Source organism: Lontra canadensis, unplaced genomic scaffold (assembly GCF_010015895.1).
Source record: "Lontra canadensis isolate GAN:19392208 unplaced genomic scaffold, GSC_riverotter_1.0 scaffold110, whole genome shotgun sequence".
NCBI classification, from domain to species: domain Eukaryota; kingdom Metazoa; phylum Chordata; class Mammalia; order Carnivora; family Mustelidae; genus Lontra; species Lontra canadensis.
In genome coordinates, this window is record NW_022631104.1 from 50880 (window position 1) to 68473 (window position 17594).

At 42.3% G+C, this 17594-nt stretch overlaps 1 protein-coding gene across 1 annotated transcript; it reads left to right on the forward strand.

Annotated features, from left to right (window-relative positions):
- Positions 1 to 265: 265 nt before the first annotated feature.
- LOC116856497 (serine/threonine-protein kinase ULK2-like) lies at positions 266 to 15113 on the forward strand. The gene is made up of 9 exons (XM_032839923.1): positions 266 to 293; positions 866 to 939; positions 2420 to 2521; positions 3670 to 3728; positions 5038 to 5120; positions 8621 to 8668; positions 9002 to 9090; positions 14547 to 14718; positions 14978 to 15113. Coding segments are annotated over exons 1-9 (657 nt in total). The 3' UTR covers positions 14980 to 15113.
- The last annotated feature ends 2481 nt before the right edge of the window (positions 15114 to 17594 follow it).

A 17594-nucleotide genomic window follows, 5' to 3' on the forward strand; every position in this document is an offset into this window, starting at 1 on the left:
AAACACAGCTCCCAGCACCAAACGCTGTTCTGCTTCTCTTCAGCGGGAAGCTGATGTATGGTCGTCCTAGATGCAGTTGAAGTACTTGGGCTCTTCACGGCTCATGGAATTATAACACAAGGGATCTAAGAGAACATTTAGATCAACCTTTCTTTTTTTTCTTTCCTTTTTTTTTTTTTTTAACAATTATTTGAAGCAGTTTGTAATCCTAGGTATTTTTTTAAGCTTTTCTTCGTGTGGTTAGAATTTTTTTTTTTAAACCACTATGGAAAGAAATTTCCGGAGGTACCTGGGTGGCTCAGTTGATTGGGCATCTGCCTTTGGCTTGGGTCATGATCCTGGGGTCCAAGGATGGAGCCCCGCGCTGGGCTTCCTGCTCAGCCAGGAGTCTGCTTCTCCCTCTCCCTCTGCCCCTTTCCCAGCTCGTTCTCTCTCTCTCTTTTTCTCTCTCTCTCTCAAATAAATAAAATCTTTAAAAAAAAATAAGGAAGTTTCTGATTTTATGTATTTTACATCTGGATCTGAAGAAGGGAAAAAAAGAAGTTCTAATTCTCCACCTGGCACCGATACTTAGAGCAGTATTAATGAATCGTTTATTGCAATTAGCGTTTTCTCTCACAAAGCTTGGTGCTCGCTCCCTGAGTACGAAACTGGCAGAGTAGGGACTTGTACAGTTGGTGATCACTACCCCTTCTTAGCTTGTTGAAACTGAGGTAGAAATTTTCTTCCTTGGCAGGCAGGCTTACCCAATAAGCTGCAAATTTCTCACAGTTCCTTTGTGCCCTCTTGTGTCTTGAAGGTGTGATCTATGTGAAGTGTGAGTAAAGGTATCTTTTGTTTTTCTCCCTTTTATTTTGTGGACTAGCGGATTTTGGGTTTGCCCATTGCCTGCAGAGTAACATGATGGCTGCAACACTGTGTGGGTCCCCAATGTACATGGTGAGTGAGTTTTTTTGTCCTTGCCTGTGTATATAGTGTGGTGCCATTAGCACTGGGATTTTAAGTATCATGCTGGTTTCCAGTTCAAGTGTGATTTTATGTGTAGCCTAAACTGTTGTATTACTAACAGTGATTGTATTACTGATAATGCTTTAAGTCATCTTTTGCTTTAAAATAGTGGACTATAAAGGTCACTTTTACCCATTAGCTGATTTTTTTTTAAGTAGGCTCCACACCCAGCATGGAGTTCTTTTAGCTTAAGTTTTTTTTTAAAAATTAGTTATTAGTGGTAAAAAAAATTCCTCATTAGATTAAATTGAAAATACAGATTGATGAAGTGTGGTCATGCTGTACTTGGTGTGTGATATTAGGGAAAACAACAACAGCAACAACAAAAACCCTCTTGGGCATTTCCTCATCTTTAGGGTGGACATGCTCATCTTTTCATGTTGTTTCTCTTGACAAGATCCCTGGGTCATAGAAGATTTGTCAGTTAGTGTTAGAGGTAAAGCTGAAAAATTGTAGTTCCGTCTTCGTCCTTCCGTACGGATGTTGTCATGTCTGAAAAGGGAAGGCTATGGACATTCCGAACCAGTGGGAAGCATCAGGCCTGGAAGTAGCTTAATTCTGGAGCTTCAGAATTCTGCCAAGTAAATGCATGTGCCTGTCTCAGTTCTAAATGTAAAATGGGCTTATGTTCAGTAAGGATTTCCTCTGATCTAAGTCAGTGAGAAGCTTACCAGGGATGACAGCTAAAAATGGTACTCCTGGAAAATAAAGTTTCCCTGGCTTTGAGCATGTTTGACATTTCTGTTTAATGTTTGTCCAGATTACTAGCATTTTTAAGAAGGAGCATCCAGTAAGAGGTGGGAAGAGAGCTGTAACAAAGCAGCAGAGAAGACAAATGCCTTTGCTTTTAAGACAGTCCTTACTGTATTTTCATCATAGTTTGTGTATTATTTTAAAAGCTTTCAAATGAGCGGAAAAACAGGGAGTAATACAGCAAACACTTGTGTACTTATTGTCCATTTTTAACAAAGGTAACATTTTGCCATGTGTGCCTTGATCTTTTTTTTCCCCAAGAAAGAAGTAAAATATTTCAGCAACAGCCCAAGTCCTTTAAATCTTTCCCTCTTCCCATATCCCACTCTTCTACCCCAGAAGTCACCTCTGTGTCGTAGCTGGTGTGTATTTTAATTATAACCTTAATACTCTTACTGCATTGCTGTCCCATAGTAATACATAGAAATGTTTGTTTGTATAAATTGCTTCTTTTCATGCAATGTTGTTTTTGAGATTTACTAGTAAATCCCAGTGTATGAATGTGGTTTAAGCTCACAGCAGGATCACCTGATTAGGGAAGTGTTGTAGTGTGATCTCATTTTAGTATTTGTTAGGAGCGTGAACTTTACCAGTTAATTTATCAATATTAGTAAGATAAATAACATCATGCATGTGTCTGGTATGTTTTTATCCCCAGGCTCCTGAAGTTATTATGTCTCAACATTATGATGCTACGGCAGAACTGTGGAGCATAGGAACAGTGATATATCAATGCCTAGTTGGAAAACCACCTTTTCAGGTAGCCTGACTTTATATCTGTGCTCAGTTTGGGGATCTTCTCATTTTGCAGTGGCCTTTGACTTAGAAAACAGGGAATACTTTGAAAACGGTGTTTTTGGTTCCCTTGTGACTTGTTTTGATTTTGTTACAGGCAGAAACTGCTATAGTGAGCCAGAACATCTTTTGCTTTTCCTTTTATTATCTGCCCTCCCTTTGTCGTTGGCCTGGGCATAAAGCTTGCTTTATGTTTCCCAGGCTGGTGACAACTAGCCAGGGACAGGACTGACACCCTGGTGGGAAGTGGTGTGAACAGGGATGTTCCACGCTTCCTGCTTAGCTGGGTGTGGGAGGCCCTGCACTCCACATGAGGGCTAGGCCTGGTCTAGGAAGATGAGCGGAAACCGCCTCCAGCTTCCTGGTCCTGGCACTACTGGGTGAGAGAAGGCTGATGGTTTAGTTTTGGTGGACATTATTTGGGGTTATTCTTCCCTCTTCTCCACTCCCCTCACATCCTGTCAGAAAGAGGCCCTCTAGAACTAATCGCGATGAATTCATACTGCCCGGTTACAGAGAGGTTTTTCTGAACCTGAAAACTGGAACAGAGTAAACAGAGTAAAAAAGGATGTAAAATCAGTGCCCCGCCTGGTTTAGACACTTACCCTCTCAGTCCCATTGGGTACAGAGGGGCAGCCGGAGGGGCAGGTGTGGGGGACGCCACTAATCCTGCAGCTCTTACTGTGTGGGAGGGCGGCATCTGCTGTCCAGGAGGGACTGAGAGGTAGCTGTTTGTTTCTTTCCCTTCCTTGTGCCCTTGGCAGCCCTAAGAGAAACATACCCTGATTTTACACAATAAAAATGTAGGTGTTGGGCCGGCTGGGTGACCTCCAGAGTAGTGGTTCTGAACTCTTCCTAAGTTTCGGCTCCTCTGGGAGGCTGACCTTGGCAAAGATACCCTAAGTCCAGATAGGCAGAATTCGCACAAAGTTCCAGAGGTTTTTAAGTTCCTAGTGCCCATCTGTGGCCCCGTCTGCAACCCAGGACTTTCAGGTTCAGAATATGTGCTTTATAGCAAGCATTTGAGCATGGATCACGTGATTTGAACTTTCTGCCCCCATTGTCTAGGGAATAAAACCTTGTTGTTTTTGTTTTGTTTTGTTTTTTAAACAGGCCAATAGTCCTCAAGACCTCAGGATGTTTTATGAAAAAAACAGGAGCTTAATGCCAAGGTACATGTTTGGTTACGCTGGGTTTTACTGTCTGTGAATGCAGCATTATTTGAACTCGTGTTACCAGTTTCCAGTCTTGAATCTTTCTTCAGTTGACAGTAATGGGAGAACATTCATTTTAACTAGAAATCCGAAAATTACTGGTGCATCATAGGTGCCTGGATAGTGCTGTACCATTTTTTTTCTTTTTTTAAAATGTAAAGTATATTTAAAAGGAAAAGAAAAACTACAGAAGTTTTACATGTTCTTGGGGGGAAGGGAGACGCAAACAGAACAGATGTGCGTGAACTAGGAGGTCAGTCCCTCCCTCGGTCTTCCCCGCTCTCCAGGATGACATGAGCTGTTCTGTACCTCCTGTAGATATGTACACGTACATGTTTCATAAAAATTACATCATACTTGGCAAATTGTTCTGCAACTTATTTTTACTGTACAGTGTATCATAGACACCAGTTAGCGTCAGGATATAGAGAACTACTTCATTCTTTTAAACAGTTCATAGAGTTCCATGGCTAAATGTGTCATATTTTGATTAATCAGATCCTTGTTTTCATTTTTTGGTTACTCCAAACAGTGTTTAGTGAAGTGTGTGTGTGTTGGGGTACACTCCTGTGTATTTCTTTAGGATAGACTCCTGGACATGGAATTAGGAGACCACAAGGGATGCTCTCCCAATTAGCTAATGCAGCACCACGACAGAGTTCTTGTTTCCCCACGGTTTCACCAACACGGGATGTTATCACAGCAGGTGACTCACAAACAGAAGGGGACCAATCGGCTCTTTAATTTGCATTGTTCTCTTTACTAATAAAGTTTGCGGTCTTTCACTTGTCTCTTGTCCTTTTGTAGTTTTTATTCTGTGAATTGTACCATCCTATTACTCATTTTTCTATTGGTTTGTCTTTTTCTTAGTGGATTTTAGGAAGCTGTATTATTTCTCACTCGAATTAGAGCTGTGCCCTTTTCCAGACAACAGGAGGTGGCTCTTCTTCTAATAGAGAGTTCTGGCAAATATGAGTGCCAGGCTGATTGTGCTTCAGAAGTGCTTTATGCCTGCACATACTCAGATAATATCAATAAGCACAATGCAGGAACCTCCCGAATGGATGCCCTTTCTCAAAGGCAGTTGCTTAGTGTTTTGTTTTTTGTTTTCTTTTTCTTCTGTAAGGAATGAGGCTTTACCATGATCTTCTTGGTTTAAGATGTGTTTGTGAGTCTGCATATACATTCTCACCATCATGAAGGCGAAAGTCATGTGGTTGATCTATATAAACTCCCCACTCGGAGTCTTTTTCTTCCTTTTCCCCAGTATTCCCAGAGAAACATCACCTTACTTGGCTAATCTCCTCTTGGGTTTGCTTCAGAGAAACCAGAAAGATAGAATGGACTTTGGTAAGTAATATTTTCAAATTCTGTATGCTTTCTAATTTGATTTTTGTGTATCCCCCAAAAAGTTGTTTTCAAAAAGATACTATAGAGTTTTCAAGAGAAAATTCAAGTCAGTTTCTTTCTTTCTCTTCATCTTTTTTCTTCCCTTATTTTGTAAATATTTATTGAGTGCTCACGATGTTCTAGATACAGGGGATAGAGTAATAAATAATAAAGAAAATCCCTGTCATCACATAGCACATATTCTCGTGCAGGAGAGGCAAACAAAGGGTAAAGTTTAATCAACGCACCATGAAGAAGGTGCTAAGTGCTCTGGGAAAGAAGAGGGAAGGGAAATGCCCATGGGGGAGGGATTGAAAGTTTAAATTCCATGAAGCCCCTTCTGAGGAAGTGGCCTTTGAATAAAGACTTGATGGATGGACAGCGGGGTAGTGAGACAGTGGGCGGTGTGCACGTCTGTGGGGAGAGCTTGCCAGGCGGAATGAGCAGCCAGTACAAACGCCCAGGGCTGGAAGTGCCGTGTCATCGGGAGGAACAGTTAGAAGACCAGTTAAAGACGTGGGCTTTTGCTCAAAGTGTGATGGGGAGAGTGTGAGCTCAGGAATAATAGGATCTGACCGATGTTTTAGAAAGGATCATTCTGGTTGCTTGTTGCCAACAGACTGTGGAGCGGGGCGGTGAGGACAGGAGCCCGGGGACCAATCTGGGGACTACAGCAGTTACCCCAGTGAGAGATGAAGGGACTTAGGCTGGAATAACAGCCATGGAAGTGGTGGGGAGTCCCTTGAATTCTGCATCATTTTGGAGGTAGAGACCGTAGTATTTAGAGATGAATTGGATGTGGGGTGTGAGAGAGAAGACTCAAAGATGCCTCCAGGGTGTCTGGCCTGGGTGTGTGAAGGAATCGAGTTGTTTGTTACAGACATGCTTGAGGCTCTGTGGCCGGAGTAGGCTCTGGGGCAAATCAGGGGTTCAGCTTGGATCTGTTAAACTGAAGACACGCATTTAACAGAGGGGTGTGGATGCCCAAAGGGCACTTGGAGTCCAGAGGAGAGGTCTAGGCTGGGGATGTATTTCGGAGATCTGGGAGGACGCAAAGGAGGAGAAACACTCCAGAATCCTGGTGGAAAGTCCCTGGCCTCGAAGATGGGGTTTCAGGAGACAGGCAGGGGCCGCTCCGTGGCAGTTTGGTTTTCACGGCGGTGTGAGGGCTGGTGGAGAATGGGCTCTGGGTGCTCCGCAAAGCCATGAGTTCAGATTCTTACATTCTGAAGGCGAAAGCCAGATCACTGATCTTGAGCCTTTCTTCTTTTTATAATACAATCATTTAAAGCTAAAAATTTCTCTTTTTTTTAAAGGTTTTATTTATTTATTTGACAGAGAGAGATCACAAGTAGGCAGAGAGGCAGGCAGAGTGAGGGGGGGAAGCAGGCTCCCCGCTGAGCAGAGAGCCCGATGTGGGGCTCAATCCCAGGACCCTGGTATCATGACCTGAGCCGAAGGCAGAGGCTTTAATCCACTGAGCCACCCAGGCACCCCTAAAGCTAAAAATTTCTAAGTATTTTAACTTTACATGGTCTAGGAATGTTTAATATTGTAGGGATTGTCCAGTTCTGGAAGGCTTTGAAAGAACATTTTCCCCTGAAATTGTCTGGGTCTCAGCTCCTCTTTGGGGGCAGTTTGTTAACTTGTTTTTATCAATCTCATGCAAAAGATTGTTCTTTTCGATCTTACTCTTAGCAGTCATATGTAAAAACAGCACGACTTAAATGTCAGACCAGAGAAGCTGTAAGACATGTACAGTGAAAATGCTTTTTAAATTAACCTTGATCTTGACATTTTTAGAAAGAAAAAAAAAAGTGTTTGATTTTTCCTATAGTAATTAGTTGTAATATTAATAGAGATTTGCAAAACCTTAGTCCAGAGTTTTGGTCTGTTCATGTGTGTTATGGAAGTCCATATAGGTTCCTGGATAAGACAGACCAGGGTTTGAATTCTAGTCCCTCAGCTTGCTAGCTTTGATGTTGGAGAAGATACGTGGCCTTTATGTGCTTTATCCTTGTCCATAAAAGGAAGATAATGCTGTGTGTTAAGTTTGTGAGGATTAAATAAACTGGTATGTGAAGCACTCAGTTTGTTGTCCTAGCAAATGTCCTCAGTAGACAATAGCTCTGGAAGTTTCCATATAGGGGACAAGGTGAAATAGTCTGAACATGTATTTTCTTAAAGCTTTGTAAAGTTGGAACTAAATTTCAGCACGTGGACTTGGTAAATATCTTTCAGGGGGAGAAATTAAATTGAGAGTTGCTCTGTAACCATGAGAAATAAGGGTCAATACTGAAACAACATACTCATCAATAATAGTTTTAAAATACTAGATTATATATTAAGTATTTGTATATTTTCCCTGCCGTAGCAATGGATTTGGGATGTGATTTCAGAGCATTTGCATTCAGTTCTTTGATATCTTTTCTGTTTCATCCCTATGATGTTCATTGTAAAAGTTAGCATTAAAAATCTTATATGTCAAACTATAATTTATGTATATGTATATTAATTTTTGTTCTAAAAATGACCTCTGGTAGAAAACTCATATTTTTCTTCAAAACCCTCTGCACTTCTATTCCTTAGCAAGTCTTGTAACTGATATTTACACGGAGTGGCTTTTGGCAATTTCTTTCGGTAAGACCCCGAGGGCCCACCAGAGTAGAAGATATGCTAGACTGACCCTGAGTTAAGCTTTTCCTGATCTCATATCTCGTCATTTAAACCCCATGCTGGTGTCACACCGCCCTTCTTGCCTGCTCTCTGAGATTTACTAGCATACAGGTCTGGGACTCCATGAGAGTCATGACACATGAGATTAGCTTTATGGATTTTTAAAGAATTAATGAAATAGTTTAAACACATGGAAGGTAAAGTAAAATAATGAATGGCCATGTCCTCACTGACTTATTTACCTTTACTCAGCAGTCTTATTATGTAGATTTTATCTTTGGTAGATAGCCAAAGAAATTCAATCAGACTTACATATTAAAAAAAAAAAATGTGAAACCAACTGCAGGAACATCTCTTCTGGGATAGAAGGATGGGATTTATTATATAAATCAGCTGCCTGGATTGCCTCTAGGACAGTTAACCCCAGCCATGCTTCCATATACACTTTGGGGGGTCTGCTCACAGCCCCCCGCCCCCCGCAGGAGGACAGCACAGGTCCCCGCACATGTCTTCTTTCGTGGAGCCTGCCGCGTTGGTAACGCGTGTTTGTGAAACTCACAATTATTATTTTAAATTGTTCGTGGATTAAGATTTATTTATAATCTGATAGTTTTTATAGAGGATTTATAAAAATCATAGGCTTCTACAGTGGAAGGAGATGGAGGCTCCATAAAGAAGTTATTAATAATTATTTATGATCTCGACACTGTTAAATACATCAACAAGATTACCCTGTCTGCTACTCAACCTGAGCTTACGGGTTGCCTTCTCCTTTTTCATTACAGAAGCATTTTTTAGCCATCCTTTACTTGAACAAGTTCCAGTGAAAAAATGTGAGTACCCTTTTTTTTTTGCATTTTTACTTGAAGAGTGAAGGCAGACTTAAGGAAAAATTAGTATTTTGTGTCACAAATTAATTTTTGATTGTGCTTCTCAAGATTTCATTGAGCTTTATTTATTGAATTCCAGTCATTTTTTTCCCCAAGTCCCAGTTGAAATAGTTGTAGTAATTGCTGCAGGTTTAGTTTTACCCACAGGAGCTGTAAGAAGTAGGTAAATGAATCTGGTCAGCACAGCGATGTCGTCGTTTCGACAGGTTTTCTCTTAGACGAGCTGTGTAAGTCTCTGCAGCGCACATCTCTCTTCACCTGTGTTTCTCCCCCCAGCCTGCCCAGTTCCAGTGCCCGTGTGTGCTGGCTCCGTCTCTGGGAGCTCCTGTGGCAGCTCTCCATCCTGTCGCTTTGCCTCTCCACCAGTAAGTTTTGGTTTTATTAACTATAATTTCAGAGTGAGTGCTATTGCCTCTGTCCCTAAGGGAGCCTGGGATACATTGTGGATTCCCTTCTGACGTGCAGCGTTTACTAGAACTTACACTCTTGACGTGCCCATTCCAGGGCTACTGCTGAGCTTTGGGCAGAGAACATTATTGTTGAGTCAGATGGACCCAGATTTGCACTCTGCCCTCGGTAGCTGTGTAAGCTTCAGCAAGAAATGTCACCCCCCGGGCCATTTTCCTCTCAACAGCGAGTATAGTACTCGCGACTTTTCATGCCACGTGGGTTGGAAAGCGTGACAGCTGCAGAGTACCCATCAGAGGCAGGGAGGTAGTAACTTTACTTTCTCCAACTATCATCGCATCAGTTTGGATACTTATTGTACGTAGAATTTCCCGTGGTAGTGAGTGACATCGGAGCCACATTCCTCGCACTTCAGTTCCCTGAATGCGGTGCCCAGCCCTTCAGGACTTGCTCCACCCCAGCCGCCTCCCTCCCCTGGGCTTCCCAGGCCATTTTCTCTGTGGCTCTCTTCCCTCCAGCCTAAGTGCTGCTTCTAGATCCTGAGAATTTCTGCTCAGTGCTCCCAGGGTTTCACTCTGCCATCTTCCGACCCTTACCCCACTCCTTGCTGTGGGCTGTGACCTTGAGGCTTTCCCATCAGCTGAAGTTCCAAGTGCTCTTGTGTCAGCTCTGGTGACTGTTTCCACATTAGCCTGGCACATGTGAATTTCTTAAATTCTGCCAGTGGAGGGTGGGGCAGTCATAAGAGGAAGTGATTGTGTAATTAGTGGGTTCACCTCAGAGGTTTAAGAACATGGGACTTGGAAGCTCTGCACCCCTTACTTGCCACATTAACCAGGACAAATGACTTAATCTCTTTGAGCCTATTTCTCATAGGGAAAGCGTGTAATTGACCTATTTCATAGGTTATTTTAAGCGTAAATGAGCAAAAGCACTTTACTATAATGTCTGGTACACAATACTCAGTAAGTGGCAACTGCTGTTACTATTGTTTTCAAGGAAAACCTAACAGCCCATGGCTAAGGCAGATGCTGAAGCAGCCGATCGCAAACAGATGAGTCTGAAAACCGGCAAGAAAACCCTTTTTGCTTAACCCTCCAGACTTAAACCAAGTTAGAAAAAGCAGATGGGCTAATAAGACATTATATTCCCCTAATTTTTTTTTTAAAAAAAGCTAAGAGGGTAAAAAAAAAAAGTGTTGTGCATTCCTGCTTCAGTCCGGAATATAAGAAGACACTGGAATTGCGGTGACTGGGGAGAAACGTGGAGGAAGTATACTGGCATGGAAAGACAGTTGGCTTTATTTGGGGCCAGGCCCCATCTGGCTTCAGTGCTGGTGGGGCCGCTCCTCACGCTTCACCTGGAGCAGCTCAGCTCCAGCGCTGAGCCACGGCCCCCTCTGTAAGGAGGGCTTCGTGAACCTGTGCTTGAACAGCAGCCTTGGGAGCGCTTGATAAACTGTAGCTATTATTATGAAGTCTATATTTGATGCCGTGTGAGATGTGAAAAGCGAAGTTGATGCTTGAGAAAGGAACCGCAGGGAAGAATCTAATTATGAGAGAGATGTGGGAGAGAGCCAGAAGAGAGGAGCCTATTTGTAGGATGACCAAGGAATGAGAAAGAGGGGGTCCAGTAGGAGGTTCATTGAATTGGGACATGGCTTTGACTGGAGAGAGCCAGTTGGGGTTTTCTGTTGGGTGGGGCAGCATTGAAGGGGAGAGAGCTCGGAGCTTGGCTCAGGCTGCTGACCAAGAGATGGAGTGCTAAGAGAGGTGAGGACATGCCAGGGGGAGAGAGGAAACATATTTAGATGCTAGAAACTTTGGTGGGAAAACCATTTTTAAAAGGCTTTTATTAAAAGCTAATGGTTGGGCACCTGGATGGCTCAGTCCATGAAACGTCTAACTCTTGATCTCAACCCGGGGCTTGGTCTCAGGGTCGTGAGTTCAAGATCCATGTGGGGCTCCACACTGTGCGTGGAGCCGACTTTAAAAAAAAAGGCAAAAAAAAAAAAAAGTCAGCTTGAAATGAAAATAAAAAGGGAAAAAGGAAAGCTGAGGAGTAAAAGGAAATCCAGAATGTTTCTGTATAATTTCCAGATAGTGAGAAAGGGGATGGTTTAATAGGCTTTGCTTTTAATGTAAACTGCCAAAAATAAGATGATTTTATGCATGCCTCCCCTTCCTTCCTATGGCTGGAGTAGACTCATGTGGATGGTTGATACTCACAGGCATGCACATACAACATTCTCTTTTTACATTCTCACGCAAATACCCAGCTGCTACTTGATTCCAGAGAAATCTTGGAAGGAAAAAAAAATCCAAATCAGTCTTTTAGTTACGATATTGGCTATAGGTTAAGTGCTGTTTAGATAATGTTTCTTGGTTTCATAACATTTATTAAACACCTAGTTTGTGTAAGGTTCTGGTTGATACTAACGAATGAAACGACCAGGTCCCTTACGTTAAGGAGCTTTTAATTTAGTTGTGTGGGGACAAGGTAGGTAAAGCAACCACTTTGGAAGCTTATGTGTGTGTCTCATTATTGCCTGTGGGAACATGAATGGGGAGCATGAAATCAGACCAAGAACTCAGGAAGGCTGCTCAGGGGAGGGCAATGAGCTGAGTTTTGAAGAAAGACCTAGCAAGGTGAATTAGTAAAAGAATGGTATTATAGGCAGAAGAATTCCCATTCATGAAGTCCCGGAAGCATGATGCCCTGAAGGAACCCTGGAGCCCCTCCGGGCCCACTTAAATTTGTTGCAATTAAGTGAAATTTAAAATTTTGTTCCTTAGGCTGGCCACATTTCAAGTGTTCAGTAGCCGTCTGTGGCTAGTGGGTCGCCAGCACACCGGGCGCTCAGATGTAGACCGTCTCCATCATTGCTGGAAGTTCTGTGGACAAGGCTCCTTGGAGCAGTTCAGGCTAGGGGACGCAGAGCTCTGGTGGCATGGGGAGGGGCAGGTGCAGCTAGAGAGGCAGGGGACTGCTGTCTCTTGACGGGATTTGGCTGTGGGAGCCGTCGGAGTGCTTCTAGGTGGAGGTGTGCTGTGAGCCACCGCAGGGTGGAAGCCAGGGCTTGAGAGCAGTAGAGAGTAGAGTGGTCTCTCCGTTAGAGCACGGAGAACCCCGCAGACTGTTGCACCTTTCTTGTTTAGTTTTTTTTTTCTTTTTCTGAGAATGAGGGCCTGAGCTTCAGGGAAGGTGGAGTCCAGGTAAGAGAAAGGTAGATTTCACCAAGCTTGGAGCTGCTTGAACAGGAGAACGAATGGATGGATGATGGTGAAGTCACTCGGGCAGGGAGCGCGGGGAGCAACGCTTTGGAGCAGAAAGGTGGTGAGTTAGTCCAGTGCTCACCGGAGAGATCTAGGCCGCGGAAGTGAGGGGGTACTTGGTGGGTGAGAGTGGTCGCTGCAGTGCGTATAAAAATGTGAGGAGTGCGGGCCGTGATGCGCACTGGGTGTTCACGTAACCAGTGAGTCACTGCACACCGCATCAGACGCTAATTACGTACGGTGCAGCAGCTAACTGAACAGAATTTTTTAAAAATGTGAGGCGCAGAGGGTTCAGAGTGGCACCTTGGGGAACTCCACACACCATCCCTCTCCTTTAAGGGACGAAAGAGAAGCAGGCACCCACAGAACAAAGAAGTGGGGGGAGAAGCCGGTTCACTGAACGAAGGGGTTGAGCGTCGAGTGGTCTGCAGCGCGGGCGAAGCAGAGCGTGGGTCACACGACGTGGCAGGGGGGGCCTGGCCAGCCTGGTGAAGACCGTGTGACTGCACAGGAGAAGGCAGAAAGCGGGTTATGGTGGGTTGAGCGATACATGGAGGTGAGGAGCTCGAGTCAGTGAAGACTGATAATTTCCAGAGACATCGTTAAAAAGTAAAGAAGTGAGAGAAGACGGTGATTAAAAGGACTGCAGGCATTTGAGGTGTGAGAAAATGGAATGTGTTTATGCACAGAGGGGAAGAAAACCAGAGGAGAGGGAGAGGATGAGACTGTCAGGGGCAGAGGGAGCTGGTCCAGGTCTCTGAGGAGGTGGAGGCGACCGGACTTAGAGCGTGGGGTGGAGAGATGAGCAAGGAGAAGATCCCTTCCACTCAGATGCTGTGGCTGCAGACGGTTTGATGAAGGCTTGGAAGAACTTGAGAAAGGGCCTGCCTAAACCACTGGAAAGAAATTGTGGCGTTAGATGCTTGGAATCAGCTTGAGCACTTTTTAGCTGTGTGATCTCAGGCAAATTTCCCAAACTTCTGAGCTCTTTGGATCCATGTATGACGTGGGTTTCAGAACAGGACTGGGGTTAGGTAAGACATGGACAGCACCCAGCGGTGTCTAGTCCATGGTAGTCTTTCCATTGTCCCTTCCCTTTATTACCTAGACACACAAGGTCTCTTTAAAAAGTGATGAGGGGATTGTATGTCATGTGTGTCACATACACACACACACACACGATAGGAGATCTGATACAAATTTCATTGCACAGTGACATTCGAAGGAGCGCTAGCATTGAATTGGGTGTTTAGGACATGGGTTTAAGATTAAAGGGCATTGTGTAGTATTTTTCCTTTTCTTAAATAGAAACGAAGGTTAAACAAGGTCATAGAGGACTTAACACAATAAATTAGGAAGTTCATTGTTTCAGAAAACCATTGTGTAACCAAGACATTTAATTAGAGGTGTCACTTGAGTCCTTGAACCAGGCAAATGCCACAGGACATACAACTGCTTACATCTGTCTATTTGCTTATATACCTTTTATATGCTTTCCTTTCCTTCCTGTCCTATCTCCTGCAAACCTCTCCTCCCCCTAACAGAAGAAGAACAAAAGGAATGTACCCACAGCCTGTAAGGTTTTCCAGATCTTGCTTTCTGTGAGCATACATAAATGTCTAGGCTTGAACGTAGTTATCCTTATCGATTTATTTACTTTTTTGCATAACATGGTCTCTTGCTTTCCTGTTTATAATGTTTTCTTCACTGGAGGTTTAAAACTTTTTAAAATGTGTGCAGGAGGTTATTAGTCTAAAGTCCCTGGACATAGTGTTTTAGTCATCGAGTGAATAGTTCTTGAGTACCTGCTTTGCTGGGCCAAGAGCCAAAACTGGGCATGTTGGGATGATGAAAACACACCTCAGAAATTTCAGGAGAGGGAGACGTGTACGTGATAAGTGGTATGATATATTTTTAAGTATCATTTTGGAAAAACATTTTAGAAGTCTTTATATGAAGACACTTTAAACTGTGCTTTTCTAAGGGAAAGATTTTCCAAAGAGATTTTTTTTTCCAAAATTTTAAGATGGAATTAACTTTATGCCCACTTTTATGAAGTCAGTATTCCTTAGTCTGATGGCTATTCTGATGTGCATTTTATTACTAGGCCAGTTTTAATTTTATGTTGTTAATTTTAGTCCCTTCCAGATATGCAGCATATTCAGGAAGAAAACTTATCCTCCCCACCATTGGGTCCTCCCAACCATCTACAAGTGTCCAAAGATTCTGCCAGTACTAGTAGCAAGAACTCTTCTTGTGACACAGATGACATTGTTTTGGTTCCACACAACATCTCGTCAGACCACTCATGTGAGAATCTTTTCTACTTGTACACATTATATTTCTTAATTTAGTAGACTAGCATTTATTTTTAACCTTTATATCATGCTCTCTCATGCAGGGCACCTTTTCAAAGGGGTACTTTATTTAGTTGTGTGAATTCCCAGAACTATATACTTACCATTCTAAAATCTGCTCAGTCATCTTCCATGAAGCAGTAACTTTGGATTCTGAAGGTAGATGAGAAGTTTGCAGGAAATGATCTCAAATTCTGTTTGTATCCACACAGAAAGAAATAGAAAAGTCAGCAGAATTAAAGGAAGACCTCTGTTGCAAAAACCACCTTAAGAGTCAAGGGAATTTAAAACCAGTCTGGATGCCCTTCAGAAGAGACTGGCATGAGGTCAGGAATGAGTTTCACAAATATATGGGGAGAATTTTTATAAAGGAAGCAGAATCCAAGTTGACTAAATATGGTCAGGGCTGTGAGGAGCAGCAAAGGGCACCAGAAAACCTACAAAAAAGAAGTTAGACAAAACTGTCAAGAAAGAAGGACCTGTGGTTTTGTGGTAAAGGAATGGGATCAGAAAACCTAGAAATTGGGTTCCTTCGGTAATTGAATAGTATTAAGTTGACCATGTGCAGGTGGTTGGAGAAGTTCGTGTCCAGAGGTCTATGTAGTTGTCAGATACTGATGGCACAGCTGCAACTGTTAGGCATCATGCCAGGTGTGAAGGCCGTCATCCCCAGAGCATGCGCTTTGGGGATGTATCCACTGGGGAGGGGGGAGCCGGGACAAGGATGCGGGAGAAGGTGGGTCGGTTCACCTTCGGTGCTCCAACTGCTGGGAGTTCCCTGTAAAAATCCAACATACAGTGGTTTTCTTCTATTTTAAAAAAAGAGTTAAGACTTTAAAAATTATGCAGTATTTCAAGCAGGAAATAATACAGCAGATACTCAAATCCACCCCCATTCTAATTTTATTTATGTCAGTGTTTAGCCATGTTGTTTTAGATGCCTCTTCTTAAGGATAAAAAATGCTATATAGGTACAGCCAAAGTCCTTTTCCTTGTTCCACTCTTGCCAGAGGTTAATTCTTACTGTAGACTTTTTTTATACTTCCGCATGTCCTGTATCTATAAATAACATATGGTGTTCTTGTGTTTTTACAGTTTTAAGTGAATGGTATAAGGAACGTTTCTATAGCTTGTTTTTTTATTCCTGTTTTTGTTACATTCCTAGATACATACCTATATATGCATGCAGTTTATTTTAATACCTGAAATTTACAGTATAACTGTATTTTATAATACAACTAAACCACACATTTTTCCATTTTTTGCTGAGGGTGACCTGGATAATTTCTATCTTTTCACTGTTCAAAGTGTAACAGATGTCCTTGTATCAGAGTTTCTTCCACATGGATGCTCTAGAAATTTTCAACTTCAGATCTATAAAATATTGGTACAGACAAGTTGTAGGCAATCAGTAGTTTGTGCCATGCTGCCCCAATGGAATAATGGTGACTTCTAAAGATTTTTTTTTTCATCTTTAACTTTACCTGGAATTCTCTTTTGTAGATGGAATAAGGTAGGGATCTTAGTATTGAATATTCTGTCCTTTCTCTGTTGATAGACAATTCCAGATTTGTCCTGTTAGGTTTATATAAAGAATTGGGTTTGTTTTAAAGTGTTCTATTCTGTTAGTCTATTTGTCTGTATTATAATCATTGTTAAATTTGTGTCTGTGGTGTGTGTGTGTATGTGAGAGAGAGAGAGAGAGTGAGTGGGGGGAGGGGTGATGGTAGAGAGCATTTTAGTATTCTTTGGAATCACCCTGGCTACTCTTGACTGCTTTTACCCCCATGTAGTCTAATATCAGCTTGACAAATCCTACAAAAAAACATTTGGGGATTTTGATGTGAATTTGATTGGTTGATTTTATAAGACCTATACAAGAACAGTTAATGATCTTTACAATATTAAATTGCCAAATCAAGAATATGTGCTTCTCACAAAATCATAGGGGTTCATAGGGGAAGAGAAGGAAAAATGAAATAAAAACAGAGAGGGAGGCAAACCATAAGAGACTCTTAACTCTAGGCAAGAAATTGAGAGCTCCTGGAGGGGAGATGGGTGGGTGGATGGGGTAATTGGGTGACGGGCATTAAGGAAGGGACTTGATAGAATGAGCACTGGGTCTTTTATCCATCTGATAAACCACTAAATTCTACCCCCTGAAACTAGTAATACACTATACATTAAGTAATTTGAATTTAAATAATAAAAAAGAGTATGTGTTTCTCTACTTATCTAGGTTTCCTTAATGTGTTTTGATAGATATTTATATTTTCCTACATAAAGGACATTCACATCTTTTGTCTTATTCTAGTTACCTTTGTTTTTTTTTCCCTTGTGTAAATACTGTATTTGATAATTTTTTTTTCAAAACCACTCCTGTTGAGGTCTCTGTGCTTTCAAATCTCAGGTCATTTCTCAGTCTTCAGCTTTTTGATGTATTTACAGCATTTGTTATCGTTGGCCAAACCCTTTTTTAAATTTTATATTTTTTATTTTTTTTAAAAAGATGTTGTTTGTTTATTTGTAAGAGAAAAAGAGAGTGAGGGCATAAGCAGTGGGGGAGAGGCAGGCAGAGGGAGAAGTGGCTCCTTGCCAAGCAAAGAGCCCAGTGCAGAACTGGATACCAGGACCCTGGGATCACAATCTGAGCCAAAGGCAGGTGTCCCCACACTCTTCTCTTTATTAAAAGTTTGTTATTGTAAAATACATGATGCATATATTTTTAAAACATTTTATTTCTTTAGAGAGAGTAAGAGCAAGTGAAGGGAGAGAGAGGGATCCCAAGGAGACTCTGTGCTGAGCCCAATGTGGGGCTCGATCTCATGA

Excerpts from the sequence above, each read along its gene's own strand:
- LOC116856497 (XM_032839923.1), top strand. The coding sequence starts at position 266 with ATGGAAAGAAATTTCCGGAGGTACCTGG. Across the intron at positions 8,669-9,001 it reads ACAAGTTCCAGTGAAAAAAT|CCTGCCCAGTTCCAGTGCCC; the intron begins GTGAGTACCCTT and ends TTCTCCCCCCAG. Across the intron at positions 9,091-14,546 it reads GTCGCTTTGCCTCTCCACCA|TCCCTTCCAGATATGCAGCA; the intron begins GTAAGTTTTGGT and ends TGTTAATTTTAG.